This window comes from Eufriesea mexicana, unplaced genomic scaffold (assembly GCF_001483705.2).
Source record: "Eufriesea mexicana isolate 0111107269 unplaced genomic scaffold, ASM148370v2 scaffold1844, whole genome shotgun sequence".
Classification (NCBI taxonomy): Eukaryota; Metazoa; Arthropoda; class Insecta; order Hymenoptera; family Apidae; genus Eufriesea; species Eufriesea mexicana.
The window spans coordinates 132,258-155,453 of NW_016909945.1; the positions used below are offsets into that span (position 1 = coordinate 132,258).

At 34.7% G+C, this 23,196-nt stretch overlaps 1 protein-coding gene across 1 annotated transcript in view; it reads left to right on the forward strand.

Annotated features, from left to right (window-relative positions):
* The first annotated feature begins 544 nt into the window (after positions 1-544).
* LOC108549245 (hemicentin-2) overlaps positions 545-23,196 on the forward strand; it is a 115,651-nt gene continuing 92,999 nt past the window's right edge. Inside the window, exon 1 of the mRNA XM_017902540.1 lies at positions 545-626. Within this exon, the coding sequence (XP_017758029.1) occupies positions 545-626 (82 nt within the window). The remainder of the gene's footprint in view (positions 627-23,196) is intronic.

Consider the following 23,196-nt stretch of genomic DNA (forward strand, 5'->3'; position numbering starts at 1 on the left):
TCTCGTTCGGTCGTTTCGTGAATGAACTCCCTAGTATCGATGCATTTCGCTGGATGTGTGCACCCGTTTGTACCCTCGTGCTCGCGACAGTGTGTGTGTACGTGTGTATGTGTGTATACGTGATCGTTCACGGGCGCCGTAAGCTGGAACGTTGATCGACGGTTCCACCCCTATGACGAAAGTAGACATCGTCGATTAGTTTACGACGCCGACGTGGTTGGATGTTGTATTACCCGAAACGGGGTATACGTCTCGTGTCGGCAGGTTGGTGAGAGAGATTGGGGGGAGCAAGGAGGGGCAGAAATCGCGGTGTGAAGTTAGAGAGAAAAGCGAGTGTGCTGTGAAGTTCGCGCGACGGCGTGCCACGACGGATAGCTGCTGGAATCCCAGAAGACGCGGAGAATCGGTTCGGAAACGGAGTTCCAAGCCATCGGAGAACTAGATTCATTGAAACTTATCAGCTATCCCGGCCAACTTGCTATCCTGGAGTTAAGGGGAAGGATATTCGCAAGGGCTGGTCCGTTCGGCTGCACACGGTCCCAGGATGAAGGGGACGCTTTTGCTGATGAGCGTGATGCCTTGGTTTGTCGCGGCGGAAGTTTTCCTTGGCGACGTCGACGAGCCGAGTAAGTGATTGAAACTTCTGATTTCCAACCGAGCTTGCGGCAGAACGTTCAATTAAGACGTAATAGTAATTCTATTTGCGACGAAGCGGCCCTAAGCTCTGGCGTCACCAACGTCGACTGGTGACTTTGCATCGTTTTATAGACTCTCGTTGGAACGAGATAAATTTTTCGCGGAATTTTCGTACCAGTGATAATTGGACTAAGTAGGTACTTGGATATTGACTTCCGTTTGCCACAGCAGGCGAACGAATTTAATACGTGGCTGTATTTGGCTAGTTACTACTAGTTACTTTGCCTCGCCATATAGACTTTCGTCGAGATAATGGAATATCAACTTTGTGCGAAGTATTTTATTCTTTTTGGGCAATTTTCAAGTTGCAAGAAGTATGTTTTTGGGGAATTTTGAAGCTCCTGATAGGATAGAGTAGATGCTTGGACTCTAGGTTTAGTTTAGGTCTCCTGTGATACTGTTGTACATAGACGAGTTCGATAAGAGATTACAGGTGATTACATGTGACTAGTTACATTTATCCTTCATATTGAGTTTAGACAGGACTATGAAATATCAATTTTGTGCAAAGTATTTTATTCTTTTTGAGCAATTTTCAATGAAGTTTCTGATAGGATAGAGTAGATGCTTGGACTCTAGGTTTAGTTTAGGTCTCCTGTGATACTGTTGTACATAGACGAGTTCGATAAGAGATTACAGGTGATTAGATGTGACTAGTTACCTTTATCCTTCCTAGAGAGTTTCGTCAGGGCTATGAAATATCAATTTTGTGCAAAGTATTTTATTCTTTTTGAGCAATTTTCAATGAAGTTCCTGATAGGATAGAGTAGATGCTTGGACTCTAGGTTTAGTTTAGATCTCCTGTGATACTGTTGTACATAGGCGAGTTCGATAAGAGATTACAGGTGATTAGATGTGACTAGTTACTTTTATCCTTCCTAGAGAGTTTCGTCAGGGCTATGAAATATCAATTTTGTGCGAAGTATTTTATTCTTTTTGAGCAATTTTCAATGAAGTTTCTGATAGGATAGAGTAGATGCTTGAACTCTAGGTTTAGTTTAGGTCTCCTGTGATACTGTTGTACATAGGCGAGTTCGATAAGAGATTACAGGTGATTAGATGTGACTAGTTACTTTTATCCTTCCTAGAGAGTTTCGTCAGGGCTATGAAATATCAATTTTGTGCGAAGTATTTTATTCTTTTTGAGCAATTTTCAATGAAGTTTCTGATAGGATAGAGTAGATGCTTGAACTCTAGGTTTAGTTTAGGTCTCCTGTGATACTGTTGTACATAGGCGAGTTCGATAAGAGATTACAGGTGATTACATGTGACTAGTTACATTTATCCTTCATATTGAGTTCAGACAGGACTATGAAATATCAATTTTATGTGAAGTTTTTATTGAAATTTATCATAGAATAAAATAGACGTTTGAATTCTAGGCTTAATTTCGGTCTTTTGTGATACTGTTGCAGATGAGTTTAATAGATAACCGTAGTTAACTAGTTACTTTTATCTTTCCTAGAGAGTTTTGTCAGGGCAATGAAATATCAATTTTATGTGAAGTATTTTATTGAAATTTACAATAGAATAAAATAGATGCTTGGATTCTAGGTTAATCTAGGTCTTTTGTGATACTGTTACAGATGAGTTCAATAGATAACTGTAGTTAACTAGTTAATTTTATCCCTTATATAAACCATCGTCAGAGCAATGAAATATCAATTTTGTATGAAATATTCATTTTTATCGTAACCTTGGAATTTCTGGGCACCTTGGAATCTCATTTAGGGCTTTTGTGATATCGTGGGAGACAAACGAGTTCAATGTGTGATAATATTCAATTACAACTAATTACTACTAATTATTTTGCTTTATCTTATAAACATTCGTTGAGACAACGAAATATTAGTCTTTCACGAAGAAGATACATATTTCTTCTTCGAAACTTTGAAATTTCCAAGGAAACAAAGCGAAAACTTAAATGTTAGGTGTCTTTTGATACTGTGATATAGGTAACCAAAATTATTCATGGTGAAATATGCTTAACAAAAAGAACGTGAAGTTAGTTTTCGAAAATTGACTTTTCTTTCATTACCAGTACTTGCAAGAGGAATGATGATTCATAAAAGTATAACAAGTGAATAAGTGTTAAGTATGATTATTTTTAAACAATTACTATAATTAGTATTAAATAATAACAATAAAAGTAATTTCCTTTTCCTATTTAAATATTTTTGATTTATGTTGTCATTTGACAACTTACACTGCCATAAGTGAATTAGTTTGCTAATAAAAAGCAATGATAAGTTTTTTTCTTTTACTGACTGTCACTAAACTTGGCAGAGGAAAATTTTGAAGAAGGTTTTTGTCGAATTCTTCATTTCGAAGTGAATTATTCATTTCATACTTTTGAAAAATTCTGACAAATAGCGTAGCAATACGAATGAAATATTAGCATGTTACCAAATTGAACGATGTCTTTGACTCACTGAGAATATAAAGAGTACTTTTAGAAGCAATTTTAAATGAAATTTCATTTCCGTTCACTATTTTCGTTTTTATATAAATAATTCAACAAAACTCTGGGACTGCTAATATTATCGTGTAATTTCGTTATTTCTTGGCCAATATTGTTTATGATATAATAGATCTTTATCGTAGACATAAAAAATGTTATTAAATACGTATATTATTCACATGTCGTGTACTAAAACTGGCGCATATCGGGTAGACGTGAAATGAACGTTATCAAAATTATTAAGTACCCTGTAAGATTCATTATACTACCAGAGTGAACTCACATTTCTAAACTCAGCGTGTTATCGAATTATACAGAGTTTTTCGTTATATTTCGAATGAAACATTTTTACTTTCCACAAAATGGACGCAAATATTTAAACACTCTGACCTATGGTTAGTCAAATGGTCTATATTTAATTTGCATATGTAGTATTCACTAAGATTTCGTTTTAGAAAACATAGTTATAAAATCGTCCGGATGTCTCATGAGAAATGTTTAAAAAATTAAATTCGTGATGATTATTATAAATTTATCTATTGAAAAATTAATTCTCTAAATCCTGAAATAGAAACTCCATACAAATCTTTCATTAGCAGTCATATCGAAAATTGATCAATACCTATTTTTCACTCCATCACATCCCAGAAGAACAATTGCATTATACTAAACTAATTGGAAACCTACCTTAAGAAAGAAACAAAATTTGTTTGCAATAATCAAATCCAAAATCATCCAAATTGTACCAACCATTTTACGAAGCAACTCAAAACTACCGATTAAAATTGAAAACTCGCCTACTTCGACACATTTCCATCAACCACCCCTATTGATACATGATGTACTAAATCCTGACTGCACGCAAGGTTAACGTTTTCGTCAAAACTGGATCCAAAATCACCCAAATTCTTTCAAATATCTCTTCATTTCACGAAGCAATCGAAAACTATCGATTAAAATTGAAAACTCGCCTAATTAGACACATTTCCATCAACCACCCCTATTCATACCCGATTCTCTAAATCCTGGCTGTCCCTAAACGCAGGGTTAACGTTTTTCGTCAAAACCAGTTCCAAAATCACCCAAATTCTTCCAACCATCTCTACATCTGACGAAGCAATTGAAAACTACCTATTAAAATTGAAAACTCGCCTAACCAGACACATTTCCATCAACCATCCCTATTCATACACGATGCACTAAATCCTGACTGTGCCTAAATACAGGATGCACAGTTTTCGTCAAAACCAGTTCCAAAATCACCCAAATTCCTCCAACCATCTTCTCATCTCACGAAGCAATCGAGAACTACCGATTAAAATTGAAAACTCGCCTAATTAGACACATTTCCATCAACCACCCCTATTCATACCTGATCCTCTGAATCCTGACTGCGCCTAAACGCAGGGTTAACGTGTTCCGTCAAAACGTAACTGGAAACGGCGTGATCGTTGCAATTACGCCTGCAATTAATGCCGAAAGACAACTGGCCGCGGTGTCAGTCATCCGTAATGACGCTGTCGGCAGGCTCATAATCGTTATGAAGCATTTATGGCTCGTGATGAGGCCTGCGCGCGTGCACGACCGGCGACAGCGACGGGGTTGGGCGTAGAAGGGTGGAAAAAAGGACAGGAGGGCGCGTTAATTTCAATGTGTTCCATGGTTTCGGACGATATACGTGGACAGTGTGGAGAATTCGGCTGTCAATAGTTGTTTTGCGGCCGGCACAGCCTCGGTTTCCGTGCTCTACGACATCGGACGGCACCGCAACCCGTTTATTTAATCGATGCATTATGCAAATTGACATAACGGCTCCACTTCGGATGCAGTAATCGACCACCATCTCTCGACTGATTCACAATGGGACAATGTGTACGTTGAATAATTGGCAGTAGCGTGCTGTGGCTTCGAAATCAAAGCTACTGAACTTGCCGTTCGTACCTCAGCACCCGATGGACACCCTCTGTCGTAGTTACAGGTCCTACTTCAGCCACGCTTTGGAAGCCGAGTTGTTTGGAATGTTCCTTTCTTGGGAATCTAGTCGAGGATGCTTCGGTTGTTTAATTAGTCGTTGCAAATGCGAGACCGAGGTGGGATTATGTTTGTGGAGGATAAAAGAATTTTGGGAAATCGGTTGTGATTGTGCCAGATGTTTGGAGATGGAATGTGCGAGGGTTTAAAGAAGATTAGAGTTCGTGGAATTGAATTGATAATTACGTACGTTATTAGGTGGGAAAATTGTGGAATTATGTATTTGCAATGTTATTATTTTTCGATTGTTATATGGGGTACATGATGTTGGTGGTGGATGAATTATTAATAACAATAAAAACAATTCTCTATTTAGTTACAAAGATTATCAAACGCAAATATTTAGTTTAAATATAATTAATTTATCACAATCACGTGTTCACACTTCTTCTTGCTATTAAAGCTCAATTGTAATTGACCTATGACAAATCACTTTCATTTTGTTCTTTCTTCTTTCGTACATTACATTAACATACACAATTACACAACACCTCAATCATTACACGCGTACTCATTCATCACAATAACCTGAATTCATTAGATATCAACACATATATATTTAAAAATCTATGTAACCATTACCACACATGAGTGTGTTATATTGATCTCGTTTCTGATTTTTTCTTCCCTTTTTATTAATTTACTGCATTTTAGGAACCTGATAATTAGCAGTTTAGGTTAGATTTGGAATAATTAAGTATTTAAAAACTTAGATTCTGCAATAATTAAGTATTTAACAAATCGATGAATGCTGTTGCATTATGAAAAGAAAGATACGATTCCATTAAAAAGAAAAAGAAATTAAGTTTAGATTCTTTCACAATCTTGACTGGATTTTTAAAAATTATTGAATAACTCCAGAAATATTTCATTATCGCAATTAAAAGAGTACGAATATTTTATAATAAACGTTATAATAAACGACATTCTATAATAATGGAAGGTATTCGTAAAAATATGGTATACGAGGAAAATTGAAATATTCTGCACTATGATTATTCTAAAATCTCCCAGTTTCCGAGAGTTTAAAATAATAATGAAATATTGCTTCATTAATTCTAATTAAAATATTATATGTCCCAATTATTCTTAAATTATTCTGATTTCACAGAAGCCAAGGATTATAATGATAACCAAATTAATTACTTTCAGTGATTGCAAATAAAATTGAAACGCACGCGACAATTAATATTGAGAGATGTATGCGGAAATTGCATTGCGATAATATTGGCACAGTAATATTTTTATCAACAAGTTCGTAATTTAGTACCATTTATTAAATTTTATTATGGCAAATGCAGTTTGTATAACCCCTGTTCGTTTAAAAATAATATATCTACTATTGATAACGTATATATATAGCGAACAGCGAAATTCCAGAAAAATTTGTCACGTGCAAATCACAATGGGTGCGAATTTATTCAATTATACAGTTGAATAGTGAACTCATAGGAATAAACTATGGTCCATTATCTGTCTAAATGTTTACCTATAATAGCAACAATTTGGTTATATTTTAATTTATTAAAATACTCATCGTAATTATTAGAAATATATTTTATTTATTTAATAATTGTATCAGACGAAAGAATCAAAAACACAGTAACTAAACATTAGGAAATTGTTTAGAGCTACGTTATTATAATAATTTTTATGCAATACGCAAGAATAATTTATTTTAATACCGTGTTAAAATATTAAAAATATCTCTAAATTTATCACAGACTTCTCACACAATATATTCCCTGTGAAATAGTTCAAGAAAATATAGGAAAAATAAAGAAATAAATAAACAAGGAATTCGAGATAATTTTCCAAAGTACTTTTTACACATATTAATTACAAATTAATTACTTTTGGATACCACGAAGAAACATTAGAAAATTGTTTAAAGCTACGTCATTATAATAATTATAGTAATTTTTATGCAATACGCAAGAATACTTTATTTTAATACCGTGTTAAAATATTAAAAATATTTCTAAATTTATCACAGATTTCTCACACAATATATTCCCTGTGAAGTAGTTTAAAAAAATAAATAAATAAACAAGAAATTCGAGATAATTTTCCAAAGTACTTCTTGAACATATTAATTACAAATTAATTACTTTGAATACCACGAAGAAACAGAGTTTGAGCCATTTCCAAAGCATAAAATAATTACAAAACACCCATATTGCAAGTATTTGAATTGAGAAACTTAAATCAGAAATCTTCCATCTTTAATTCTCCAACGTACAACTTCTCTGCGAATCATAACTATACCTAATCTAACCTAAGTTACTCCAACTTAAGAAGTGGCACAACTAAATTCTACAATAAAATGTACAACACTCAAACAAATCGTGTTAACTTGTACTCTGGTAGTTCATACCAAGTTAAATCAGTCTTGGCGACCATAACAGCGCGGAAGAACAAAATGGCGGAGCCTCTTCATACACTCAGCACTCTCATCAACTTCCCACTTCGAACTCCATTTTAAGAGGCTAATTACAAGTATGAAAATCTTGATCGTACAAAAAGGATAAATTTTTGCAATTAATTCCATCTTCCCGTGAATCGATGCTTGTCTAATGCAATATGTCGGTAAAAATTATGGCACGGAAGAAAAGATGCATGTGAAAATTCCATTACCTTTCATCACGAATTAATCGATACGTTGCAAAGGTTTAATTAATCCCGGTAATGAAGTTAACAAGTCAAATTTATAGGCATTGTACGTGTGTTAAACGATGTTCACGACACAGGTGATTATTAGAGGAAGTTAAACATACAGCTATTAAATTGCACATACGATAGACATAATAATTAGTGCATTATGCGTTGAGAGGTTTGCTGTTCGCCTCTTTGAAGGTGCCTCAACATAAATTGCACGAAAATTGACACATCACAGGATGAATAATTCCTCGATGGTTGAATTCGTATCGATAATATGGCTTTGTAACACGGATAATATGCTTGTATCCAAATGCAGATCGAATATTGCTCCTTTTTTCTCGATAAGGGTACTTTGATAACACTCGACTTGCCAATCTGCGATGTGAACGTAAATACGATTTATACAGATAATAGTAATCAAAGTGATTTGATTGACATAAATAGTACATTCCATTACCCACTTCCTACATGGAAAATCAGATTACGTTTGGGCTTTTCGCAAAATCAGGTTAGCATCAATTGATTATTACGATGTAATATACATACGTAAATTTAATCGAGTTTGTCGTTTGAATTTCTAATTTAACTAGAAAATTCAAACTTAACATATTGCTGGAAAAATGATTTAAAAGGCAATTGGAAAAATGACCAAGCATGGCTATGAAATGTATATAGGACAGCATTCTTTTCCTCTCGAAACACTTGTCCATGTTAACCCCGAAGCGATCAGTATCTCCACGATGGCGGTTCGAATTTCCTCGCAAATTGTTCCACTCGAGGATTCAATCGATAAGCAGCTTCTCGAGCCTCGTAAGCGAAATGAAAAGGCAGCTAACGGCCATTTATCGTAGCGACAGAAAGATTATGGTACCGCGTGTAACACGACAACGTGGTTGGAGAGCTATCCCTTCTCCGTGCATACATGTATGCAACAACTCCAGGCACGAGCTAGCATTCCTGTTTGCCTTCCATCTTTGGACGCGAAATTGCAATAAATTCGCGATATTACGGTGCCCCGAGGCTTCGTAAATAACGCATAATCGCGCAAAAATTCAATGTTAATGCGCTTCGATCCCTCGCCACAGTCGGCAGTCGTGGCTCGATATATTTCGTGAAATATCCCGCGGCTGTTTCTTTTCTCTAAGGACCCTGATATCGAATAATTTTCGACACGCGAGCCACGTATACGTTACTCGTTAGAATATTTCGTTATAATGACACGGTAACGTCATTGTTCCGTGCGATACGCGCCATCTTGTTGCCGAAGGAAGTGCCCGAGTCGTCGCACTTCGCAAAATGGCGTCCAAGCAATTGCCTTCCACCTCAAACTTTTTTCTCGTACACACGATGTTCGTTGTGATTTTTAATACATTCTTGTGCGAAAATTTGCAACGAGAAGTTTGAATTTAGAGATGAAGATCCCCTCCATCTGTTTAGTCATGATTTGGGATACTTGTCATCGTTAGAAAGTTTACAACTAATTAATTATTGAGTCTATGTACCAAATATCAATATGTAAATATTGTTCAGGAAAGAACAGGTAAAAAATGTAAAAGTAACTAGCAGCTTCTGGCAGTTTATAATAAAAGAATTAGTCAGTTGAATAATTAAATTAAACTATTCTCTATACTAGTATCATTCATCATTTGACTTACCTCTAGTCTCAGCCTTTTTCTATTATTCCTTGTGTAATTCAATTTCCCACGTACCTCCAGTTTCCACTTGACAAATGTAAACCCAGAATAGCACCATCTGAAACGAAAATGAAAATAAAACGTGAATATCAAAGTCCTACACAATAATTTTCATAGTATATATTAAAAACCTTGCATTTCTCTATATCGCAAAAGCAGGAACAATTTTTAAGTAAACAGTTAGAAATAATTTCAGTTTCAATGAACCTTCTATATTCTAACTGTTTCCGTTTCCGAAATTTTCCACCGTGGTCGAGGGAAGTTCCGCGTTTCAACGAACGCTGCGCGTCACGGTAGTTCTTGATTGAGGACAAAGAGGGCGCTGCGGAGTACGGGGCCCGACGGAAGTCGGCGCGGAAGAAGATGACGCGGGACGACGCTCAGGTGGGGGAAACCCCGGCGGAAAAAACGGTTTTAAATGTTTAACGTGCATTGCAGACGACGTAGGATTGGGATTCTCGAATTTTATGCGTTCGTCGCACCACAGACACGATTTACCGACGACGAAACGCGATTTTTTTTCTGAAATCGCTGCTCCATGCTTTCCGTCCGGATTAATTATGTTTGTACATGCAGAACGCCGGCTTTTAATCCGTTCTGCTGGGACAGGCAAAGTGTTACGAGTTATTCCTGAAAGTTTTCCTCCGGAGTTGGCAAAGTTGCCGGTGACTCTTGTTGCTACAAAACGATGCAAGTAGGTTATTTCTTTTGAGAGTTATTCGGTTGTTTCTCGCATTTCTTTACGGTGTTTTCAAATTTATGTTCCTTTGGAAAAGTGACGAATTAACAGGAATAACCTTTTTTCGTTTAGACTTCGTACGATTAGATGGATAGGTGATAATTAAATGGCGAATGGTCTGAGAAATATGGAAGGAAAATTAATATTTCACAACTAAGCACGACATTTTTCTATATGTGGTCTCGTTATGTCTTGGCTTGGTTCTACGTTGAATTATGATTATGGCCTTGTTTAACGAATTTTATGGTGCGTTACTCGGCACGTACAATAAAATTGTGTATAGTACAGTATTTATTGCAGCCATTATTTTAGTAATACTTAACAAGTATTTTCTGGAACTAATTGATAAATAATTCGAACGAATAACGTCCAGTAAAATTTGTGAAGTGAAAGTAGGCTAATGCAGGTGTACCTAATAAATTTGAAAAGTAGATTTTTTCGGGAATAAAGTTGAAAATGAACAAATTTTATTTTCGTTTCATTTTTTCTAGAACTATACAATCCTTTCATTTATAATTATAAAAATATTCCCTTTTCTTGCAATTCGTATACATTTTAAATTAATTTTAAATCATTTTCAAGTTATTGAGAACGATTTCATTAATAACTTCGAACTGTTTATATTTTTAATATTTTTCAACTATTTTTAATTGTAAATATGTTATATATCATATATCTAATTGACACATTCAATCTATATTTCTTAAAATACTTGTGGCTATAAAATATTCAGTCTGTAAAATGAATTTATACACAAAAAAAGGGAAATCAATGCACACAAAATTTAAATAACTTTACAATCAAGTCCACACAAAAATTTTCGTTAAATTGTAATTTCGTCAAGTTATATATTCATCAAATGTATGCAGTACAGCCTATAAATTGCAAGCTTGAGACTCTAGAGCCTGTCAGCCAAATGCGACAATGACCAGTTTGGACCTCAAGTACGTCCTTTATTACATACCACTTTAGTTTCATTTTCCACGCCCGTAAATTAACTCATACAAAGTTGAATCAGGGTATGAGGGGTGTGTGTGGTCGATTAAAAATGGTGACCAGACATTCTGGAAATGTTTTAAACTTATAATATAAATTATAAATTTTAACTTTCTAAACCAAAACATGCCTCTGATATAATAAAAAATATACCTAATTGCTGTCAAATTAATCTAGGAAAGAATCTGAAAACAATTATCTATATCTGACTTTCTCAGCCAGAATATCCCTTTAACCCTTTGCATTCGAGAGGCACCTCTCAGTCGCCATTGAATTAGATTCTAAAAATGGATGTTAATTAATATATCAAATTTACAATTACCCAACGATGCGTGGAATATCGAAGTAAAATAATTCTGTCTTAATTTTCATACGATTTCTTATTTACCGTTTTAAAAATATCGTCGACTTTATGGCAGAAATATGACGAAAAGAAAAGAAATCTGAAGAAATTACTCATTTCTAACTTCTTAAATCAAAACATCCCTTCGATATAATGAAAAATAGTATAATTGCTGAGAAATTAATATAACAAAATAATTTGAAGAAATTCCTGAACTAGAATATCCCAATATATCCTAATATAACGAAAATAATCTAATTGTCGTGAAATTAATTAACAAAAGAGCCCGAAGAAATTTCCTAAATCTAACTTCTTAAATCGGAACATCGTTTTAATATAATAATAAGAAAGAGAAACATTTAATTACCGAGAAATTAATGTAAAAAGAAAATCCGATGAAATTACCCATTTCTGATTCCCTGAACCAGAATATCCGGCTAATACAATAAAAAGAAATCTAATTGCCGAGAAATTAATCGAAGGCTAATTGATACGACGACGGAAATGACCAATACAATTACCAGGTTCAGCCTAAGGGAGTTTACAAAACGTGGTACGAATGTTCGTGGCAAGGGGTTGGCGCAATTACGCGAGCGTTGCGACGCCACCCCAAGAGAATTGCGGAAAGGGAAGGCACTTCCCTGGGGATATCATTCGCTTGTGTATACGTTGCATTACGAGTTACGTGGCAGTCGGGACGAGAGGCACGGAAAAAATAGGTTCCAGGGTGCCTGCACCACGAGACAGGGCGTAACGATCGGCGAATGGATATAACCGGAAGCATTTCATTGCACACGCTTCCGATTCACGTAGGTTTATGCAGTTTGGTTATTCAGTGTGAAGTCATGAATGGATGATGTCAGGAGTGAGTGAATTTCGATGGTCGCGTGGCTTGAAAAATTCTATTATAATGGGATTTTGTACTATTGTAGATCGAATACTGTAAATATTAAACGAGATGGATTTTTATCAAGAATTTAATTATCGAAAAATTAATAGAACAATTTTAACGCCATCATGAGTATGATTAAAGAAAGAAAAGAAGAAAATTCCAAAATTAGATCAATAAAATTGGAAAATAATTCAACGAAGTATACGATATTTATGATAAACTGTTTACTGTAGATCTGGGCCGTGGTGGCGCTAGTGAGTTAAAGGTTACGTGGAACTTCGTAGATTTATCTTTATTACAGAGCAAAAATTTTGTTCTGCAATTTATTTAAGAGGAATTTATGCTCGTAATAACAAGCACGATGTTGTTTAATGCGAAACAGTTTCGAGATCTCGTGTCTCATATCGCGTTGTTATTTCTAATCTTCTCGAAACGGCTGGGTTCACTACTACGGTATCGTTATAGGGAATGCAGGAGGCACTATGGCGGATACCGTGCCAACTTTGTTTTGCTACATCGCCTAGTTTATCGTCTTTGTAAAAGTTACTTAAATCCTTGTAAACAGTTTACCAACAACAGGGATTCTTACGAGAGGAGAACAGGTGGCCCGCATGACGGCCACTCGTATACAGGGACAGTTCGCTCGGCAGCCATTATGGATGCCATTTTGTCACTAGAGTACACTGCGCTATTTATGTGTACGCAGTAATCTTGGATTTGTTATATACAATATTTGTCGGTGTGCGATACATTGTTAGAATCGAATAATTGATTGTAAATTCGAAAAAGGAGAAAACAAATATGGGTCAAAGATGCAAAATAGAAACTATTTATTTTTGAATCTAAATATATTTGTACTTTGAAAGAAATTGGATTTTGAAGTTAATTAGGCACGTATTGATTTGATCATGGTTTTGATTCACGAATTCCACTATATTTGAGCAATTTAAAATTTGGAAGGAAATAAACTGTATAGTCATAGCTTATTCAATTTTTAATCATATCAATATTGTGTTATATATATCTCTTTATGTACATAAAAGTATCCAGAGTATAGTCATTTCTTGGATTTTATATTAATGATAAAAGGATAATATTTTCTTATTCTTTTAAATTTATTCCTTTTGCAATCGAAAATCGTATTTCATTAATTTCCTAATGTTAATACAATACTACTTGGCGATCAAGAAGAAATCTTATTTATTTATTAACGACACATTTACTTCATATGTTATATCGATTATAATATTAACATTTATGCACTTAAAAAGAATTGATATATTTATAACTTGGTAAGTCCAAAGTTGAAAAGATCTAATAAATAACGTGTCTACAAATATTGCAAAAATGCAATAATAAAATTATTGCTACATCAATCGATATTTTCGTTATATCCAAAAACGCAGCAGAGATATACACGTAACTCGAAAATCCAATAAAAGCAGAAACTTTTCAATAGAAGGTAATACATAAACTACTGTCAGCGAATTGAAAATAAAAATTGCTCTCTAGTAACAAATTTGCTCACCTATTAGTTTAAAGGAAGTTATAAAAAATGTTACACGAAAATCCCGTTTAAAATACCATATACCACAATTTCGTTAGAGAATACAGCGCTTAGAAAGTAAAAGCTAACCTATAAACTTTCAAAGCCTGAAAATCACGCGAGCTTTATTTCATTCACTCGTTTTTTTTCGAAATAATAATATTGATTCGCGTGAAAATGGTAATTTTAAGTGGTTCACCATTCATGTTCCATTTCGGGGGCGCCTGCAATTTCGGCACTGCAGTCACGCGCGTAAAAAGCACATTTCGCGCAGCGTCACGTGATTTTTCGGCCTGCCACGGGGCACGGTTATACGATTCGCGAAATTCAGAGGATGTACAAATGGTGTCGTCGATCGTTGTTACGTGATTTATGAAATTCGTTTTCGCACGATCGTTTGGTTCCATGTTTTTTCCCGTCTACCTTTGCTGCATATTTCTCCCGGTCGATGTACATAACCTCTACGGTGGCTATTGACGTGAAATCACCAATTCTCACGCGTTAGTGCAATGAAATGTTGCATAATACAATCGTAGACTAATAAATGCCGTGATATTTATTGCAGTATCTATTGCAGAATTTATAGATTCCATAATATTTATTTTCCTTTATTACAGAATTCATTTCTATACTTAATTATTTATTATAAAATTTATAAATACCGTTATTAATCAATGTTATAATTATATGTTAATATTAACTCAGTTTTATACGAGGAATCACCTCTTTGTATTCTGTACCACGATTTTGCGAATACCCTGTGTAATATATACACACTTATATACATACCGATATAAAACTACGAAAGGTCTTATATTATGAGATAAATACACAGTGTTTCATATATGAGCCGTTCACTGCACAAATCGATTAACTCCACTTTTTGAAAAATCTGAAATTTAAGTGTCAAAGCACTTGGTATAGTCATAACTTTTTATATTTATAATAACTTTCCTGATAATTCAGATTAATACCATTAAACGACAAAAATTTTTCGGCCATTGAATAATAAATAATTTATTTCAGAGGTCACTTTGATTAACTCCGTACTCTAATGTAAATCGTTGCAATAATGCAACTCAAATGCACTAGCAAGCCACGAATGATAACGGTGAATTTTTTAGTGCCGTCGTATCAGAATTTAAGTAAAATTTAGTAAAATTTAAATTTATTACTTTTTCCACTTGCCAAATCGATTAACTCTTCCAGTAACATAAAAATGGTAACATTACTAACGATTACCTTTTGGCTATTTTTTCTTATAAATTTTATATACCGTTAGATGAAAGTTACATTTGTATTTATGCATTCTACGATATTTATTTCGATTTAAATTATAAAGGGAATTTTAAAAAACAATATACATTATTTCATTGCATTTCTCCACTTTTTGTTTTATGGAGTTAATCAATTTGTGCAGTGAACGGCTTATATGGTCTGCACTCTTGCATTTTGCAATGGAATATTCGCCTACTGCGTCTGCTAGAGGCGAAGCTGCGTCCGCCATAAACACTATTGTACCAAGAAGCGCGAACTCTCGCGAAACGTGCCATCGCCCAAACAAACCTCTCACTGCAGGCAGAGACAACAGCTCGGTCGGTAACTTTTTTAATAATCATCCAGCTAGCGTACTGTGAGAACGATCGCAGCCTGGGTCACTTAATTTCGTAATCATCTGATATAAGAGCCTTATAACAGAGCCTATCGTTGTCGACGTTATTAATTTGCAAACTGCGCGAAGGTGTCGGAAACGAGAGCCCGTGAGGCGGCGAGAATCGCGGCGTGTGGTGGGGGGTCGCCCCGTAAATCACTCTGCAGGATTTATTATCGAGTATCTTCGCGAGAACGGTTGGTGCTCGACGACCGGAAAAAGAGCAACCGAACAAAGCGAAAGAAAAGAAGAAGAGGGCTTTTCTATAAATCCAGATCAAAAAGTCGATCCTATTCCCACGATTTTTCAAAATTTATATAGTCAAAAATACGTCTACGAATCCTTTTGATGAAATTCGTAAAAATAAACTCCACGCGAATCAGATCGTTTCCGATGTTCTATCCTAATTGATTCACAGTCAAGAACGTGTTCCGAAATGTTTGCCAAATTTGTTATGTGCAGGATTGGAATAGCTACGGTCCTGAGAGAATGCAAAGAGTGTTTGGGATATAAAAATAAAAGAACGAATGCATAGCTTAAGTTAATACCTGTGAGTGCATGCGGAAGGACCAAAGTGATCACGTGCTATAGGATCGAGTGGAAGGATTATTTATGATAGAGAAAGTTTAAGTATGTTCTTGAAGGCTAAGAATTAGAATGTAAAAGAATGAATGCGGAAGGCTATATAGGGTGTGAGTTATCGTTGAGAGAGAGCTAAGAATTCAGTGAGAGACCTAAGAGTATCGTGAGCATTAAGATTTAAGTGAACGAGTGTCATCTTTTAGCTTAATAAATAAATAAATAAATAAGTTTATTAATACATAAACTAATTAATTAATTAAAGCCGTAATAGTTATTAAAAAGGCGTTTATTCCTTCTCAAATTTCTATACTACTATCTGCAAAGGATCTGAACAAGATAATCCCTAATATATAGTGAAATTCGTAAAATCAACGAAGTTATGGACGTTCGAATGCGAAAAGAATTATTAATATTGTTTTTAGACAAGAATTATTAATGAACGATAAAAAAAAAAATCGGTCGAGTAATGAATATGATGGCTCAGCAAGCAACGAAAAAGTGACTAGATTATTACGCCGGGTGGCGGTAGAGGGCGCGCGAAAAAAAACACTAGGCGCTCGGTCAGTTCGAAAGTTCAGTGACGCGTCCGCAACGAAGCAGTGGCACTGCGGACGAACTTTTCGAGAGAAGCGCCTCGACGGCTGAAAATTCGCAGCAAATTGCCGTCGAATTGTGAATAATGTGTCGGTTTCGGCCGGTCCATGGGATTTTCAACGGTCGTATCTCAGTTCGTTCCCGTTTCCAACGATGCCGCATCGACTCGCAGCTCCGTTGCGGCTGTATTTATAATTAACTCGCCTTGCTAACGGAGCTGGACTAATGTAAACGTATCACTCGGTTTCCTCGGTCCGAGCATAATTGTTATGCGTACTGGAGGTACTGATTGATGAACAACCGTAAGTATGATGAAGTTATCCGATACTCGGTAGCTTCAGATGTTAACGCAAAATGGAAATTAGTTTTGTTCGTTGCGGTTTATCTCATGGGAAATATTGGCGGTATTTTCTTGCAGAATGCAGCGTTTACGGATTACTCTTGAGCGTGGAGTATTATTCTTTTATTATGCCTTCTAATTTTTATTTATTCCACTTTTAAAATGATTCTCAGCAGTTTTAGTATAAGCGGATTAGATTATCTTTGTCGTTAGTGATTTTTAGTCGTAATGCTATTGGAATTTTTTGACACAGTAATATTGGTACACTTTTTTCTCGTGGCCAGTTAGCTTTTTTGAAAGGAAGGATTTTGATTTATTAAAGATAATAAATTATTTTTTAGCGTATGCACAGTACTCATCATAACGCTTCCATTTTTCAGGGATTTATACTAATTGGGTATGAAAATATTTGAAATAAAAATTATTTATCACTTGAATGATAAAAATGTCTAGGAAATCTTTTATTCGATACAAAATTAATGTTACCTTGATTTTTTAAAATATAATTTTATATATTTATTATTAACTTCATAATATTGTCCCTCATTAACGACCTGCTATACAATGGCCTTTAAATGACTTTGAGCTTCAGAATTATAATAATTCATTAAACATTAAAAGTTTTTATAGCTTGTCTAAAAATTTAATCTCATTAAATTTTCGTTTATTGATTTGTTTCTATATTTGTAATTTATATGACTGTATTTATATAAAAATCTTTATAAATTAATACATATTAATTGTACATGATTAATGTATATAATTATAAATATTTTATATTTCTTTTCTCTAACAGACATATTTCTAAAATACAATTTCAATTCAGTACCATCGAAACAGTGTGCTAAGGAATATGTACGTTTCCTGACAAACAAATATTCCCAGAGTCGAAATGTTTTTCGTCAGACCTGCAGAAGTTTATGGAGGATAAACTACATCACGTGGAAATATTTTTATTCTATAGGTAAACGATATATAAAATAGTCGAAATACCTCTTTAAATTGCAACAGTGGAGATACTGTCTCTATAATTAAACCAAACTCCATCGTTGAATAATAGGATATTTTATGGCACAAAAGTTACTCGATATTAACTCCAGAATAATATAAAATTAAAATGACGTTATTTCCAACAATGTTCAAAAAATCTCTTCAGAGGTCAATTATTTCGTCAGAATTAAAATTGAGGGAAAATTAAAAAAATACGAGAAAATACGTATAATAATAGAATTTTTGTAATATTCTTAAGATAAGAGATAATATTATTATAAATCGCACGGAATATTTTGCATGAACAATATAATTTAATCCATTGTCCTATAATTTAATTATGAGAGATTATACATTATGAAAGCATTTCATTTTAGTTAGTCATTATATATAGGTTGAGTCGCTTAAGACTATAAGTCCAAAACTGGACTTTTTCAACATAAGTAAATAAATACTTTTATAAAAAGGAACAAGCTACGTAAAAATTATCATTAAATATATACTGCATTAAAAAAAAGAAAATAAATTTTTGGTACTCATGTACTCAGTTATGTAACAAAATATGTACAAATATAATAACATATTACTTATCCACAAGAACAAGGATTATGTAATTAATAAATAAATGATCACGAAAGCAACGCAAATTAAAATAACACGAATATACCTAAAATAAGAACCTGAATCTGAAACATGAATTTCGCAAAAGCCACATCTCCCAAATCAATACCAATTCTAGCAAATCCAGGGTGCTAGTTTTCCCCAATTAATTCCAGAATCAACCGTACGTCGTTAGTTAAAATTAGTCAAATACGTTCGGTTATTTCCAGAATTAATCGTTCAATACCACTATCGACGAGCCTTTGACAAAACTAATAGTTCCAACCAGTTAGGTTAGGTCGGTCACTGCCGGGTTTCGGGACTAACTGCGCCACGCAACGTTCCCGCTTATCTCGTCGAAAAGAGCTCACTTTATAATGGAAATAAATCGGAGTTCTACAGTTTGTTTAATGTTTGGCCAGCATTTCGTATTCTCGTCCCATCAACATGGACTTCTTTCGACTTATTATTCTTTATAGCGGGACTCGAAGAAATACGACGTCCTTGGGAACTCTACCCCCACTCCGCTGGTCGAGCGTGCTACCGCCTAGCGAGGTTAAAACGAAATGTAGATTCGCGCGAGTTACCGACGATCGATATCTGCAACGGATAGCGGTCCGGCTTAACCAGTAATGGATTTAGATAGACTTCGGAGTACGATCCCGAGTTTTGTTGCCAACGCTTTCCACGCGGCGGAAACTTTCAAAGGCAAACGTGGCGTTCACGTTGCCTTTCAAAATCGTGACCCATTAGACGCTTAAAAAATCCACTTCTCCCTTGGGTACAGAGAAATGTTTTATGCAGCGTGTCGTGGCCTCGAATAAAATAGAGAATCATCCAGTTGATTATAGAAGAACTCCATAGCCATCCCTGATGTTTGGGCCTGATAGATGAGTGGGGCTGCAGTGCTTCCCGAGTAGAGGGTGCAGGGTTAAAGGGTACATTGTTTGGGTAGGATCTGCTTGAAATGTTCTCGTGCGAAGTAGACATCATGGTTTTGAACGTATTAAAAACATACGTGCATTTCATATGCACGTTAAGTATTGCAGCAAGTGTCGCATTAAGAACACGTGTAACCGTGAATTATTTCGCGTTTATTTAAATAATTAGTAATCACGTAAATATTTAAATAAATTGGCAACGCATGGATTAATGCATCTTTATTTTAATCCGTGATATTTTTGAAATATCAATTCAAGGCTCGGGTCTGAGGTTACGTTATTATCATGGTTTAAGTATAAAAATTAATTAAAATATTCTTTATTAATAAAATTTACCGTTTATTTGCATAGGATATTCAGACGTAATTTTTTTAAATATTAAAAAAGAGAAGTCGTTCAATTGAAAATTTTATTAATAAAAATGGTGTTTTAATTCACGCGTTCTGTGTTCCCAAATAGAGCTTCTGATTTGGAACCAGAGTTTTTAATAATTTCAAAAAAAGAATTGGTATTATGTTTTCCAGATTTTATTAAAGCTTATAGCTCTGTGTTGACAAATTTGTTTTTTCAGATCGTATAAAGACCACATGAACTGTAATATTAGCTTCCCAATAACGCAAACGAATGAGAATAAAGTGACATGGTACATTTTTGACTGGTTCATGTGTTGTTTAATAAATATACTTGATTATTATAATTTTCATCGAAAGCACCCTTCATTCGAATCACGATAACTTGTCAATGGTGTCACCTGTATCATTTTCGCTTATTTGTACCGATTATACTCATTCATAAACAGGTGCAGAGTAAAATTGTCATTTGAAAATAAAGTTTTACTCGTTTTATGAAAATGGCGTAGTTCAAATTTGTTCCTGGATAATATAATGTTTCAATAAGTAACGCAAATCAGGATAACAGAGTTCTGAGTTTCGTAGAATATTATCATTATTTTGATAATATTTTTGCATATAATGAAAATTGTAATAGACTAGAAAAAATAAATAAATAAATAAAAAGAAAATAAATAAGAAAAATATTAAAGTAAAATAGGTATTATCATTATTACTGTATTTTATCTCAGAGTTAATATATAGTAAATCAAATTATGATTCGAATATAAAAATAAATATTTAATTATTCGACTGAGAAAAGAGTATAAATTTTTTAGTGATATGTTTTCCTTCTCAAATCAAATTTATTTCCTAATTATTCATCTATTATTTTTGTACCTTAGTATGATTTACATTTGATTTATATTTCGCAATCTGAAAAGTAGCTTGTTTATACCTTTTCGACAAAATCCCTGTATTTTTAATAGGAAAAAATGTATTTTTAATACGTTATTTGGTTCATGCTGGATTAAAATTACTCGTTTGTATCTTTTCAAACATTTGCGCGTGTGCGTTTTGGAACAGCAGCGTGTCACAAAAGTTCTTCTTTATTTAAATCTTTAGTCACAACAGTTGTGCTGTTGGCTTTTTGAAACTGCAAAAGAATGTAATAATATAAATGCACTTTGTCAGCATCTTTGTTTATGAATTTTTGTATTATAAATGATGGTAAAAGAGGAGGTGCGTTTCCATTCGTAGCTCACATAAAGGTATTCTAGAGAGTGTCGCAAACATTTATTTTGTAAGCAAATAAATAGTAATGATATCAAGATGAAAAGGATTTCATAATAAAAAGTCCAGGAGTATGTTTCCCTCCACGATATAATATATTCATTCGACCCAAAAACAAACTTTGATATCAAAATTAAAGGATCAAACGTGAAACGTGAATTTTATACGATTATATATCACAATAATTATAGTTATATAAATTATATAAATTTTTGATAAAGTAAACTGAGCTCCAAAATAATTTATATAGTTTACATAACAGTATATACTTAAATACTAATTTATAACTCTATTGAAACTTCATTAATCTCCTCAATAACACTTCTAATTATCCAAAGATCTAAATAATGAATTATTTTAATATGACATCCAGAATTTCGAAAAAGAAGAAATTTAATAGATTCAATTCTGATATTAAATTCACCACTAACTTCAAATCTCAATTTTGGACTTCATTAATATATCTTATCCCAAACTGCATTACCTATATTTTCATTTACATTAGATATACACGTCTATACACCCAACTAACTACCACTGGAACCCCAAAAATTTAGCCTCTTTCCGCAAGACACAGGGTAGTTCAAACAGAAACCGTATCAACAAACCCTACACACGTTTCGCAATTACCCGTTTCTTTGCCCTCTTCCGTAAACAGGTGTACCCTCATCCAGAAACACGCTATACAATACACTATACAAGCCCTACTGAGACCTAACCGGTTCTCTTAACCTTCTCCCTTTAAATACTCTTTATCTTCCCTCCTCGACATCCCCAAACACCGTCTTTCATTGACCGAAAGACAATATTCGTGATCGACCAGCGGCCAATTAATTCCTTTGAACACCCAGTGTGCCACAGTGAAACCAGCATCGACGATTTATACGGTTCCGCGCATACATCGGATCATTCGCTGAGCCTTCAAACAATCTTTCATCTTTTGATGGATCACTGCCAATCGGCGTATAGAAGTATCTGTTTCTCGTGATGAGAATGCCAAAGCTCGCGATACACAGGCGAACATAGATCCGCCGGGTCGTCAGAGCCACGCGACACCAGCGCCACCTGCACCGCAGCGCTCGGCCCGCCCTCTGTCGGAGACCGGGTGTCGATCATCGAACGGATCGCGGCGGCGTGTTTATCGCGTGGCTGTAATTCCGTCCAGGGCGAAGAGAGTAAAGAGATTTGCATATAAAACAAGCAATTTACTCCGTTACTCCGCGCCACGGATGGCGGGGGGTCATTACTCCTGCTTTGAAGGGTAATGGAATAAAGCGGTCGCCTTGTGTTCATTTTACATCGTTATACCGGTTATCGGGAATTTGCTTTGATTATACGGTGCAAACGCATGGCAATTTCGGCGCGGCTATTAACCGTTGAGAATAATGGATGGACACAGGACGCTGGCCGACGTGTCGCTTTCGATATTTAATTTCATATCGCGATGCTCGGATGACTAACTTGCCACTGCTAATCCTCTTTTCCCGGAGCGGCCACTCCCCCACCACTGCCCCCGTCTGCGTGCGCTCGTCCAGAAACGAACCGCGCCAAATTCAAACGGAGCTTTAATGCATTACCAATCGGATTATGCATGATGATCGAAAAACGGTCCTAGCTTTTCTTGGAAAATGGTTTCCCTTGGCATTTATGCTTTATTGGTGGCTTGGTGATTAATACGACAGAGTGATTTGCAATCACTTTGATAAATTATATTTTCTTTTTTCATTTTCAGATTTGTTGATGAAACATATGTAAATTTCATACGAATATTCTGAGATTTTCACTATGATTTTACGTGTCAAAGGGATTGATTATAG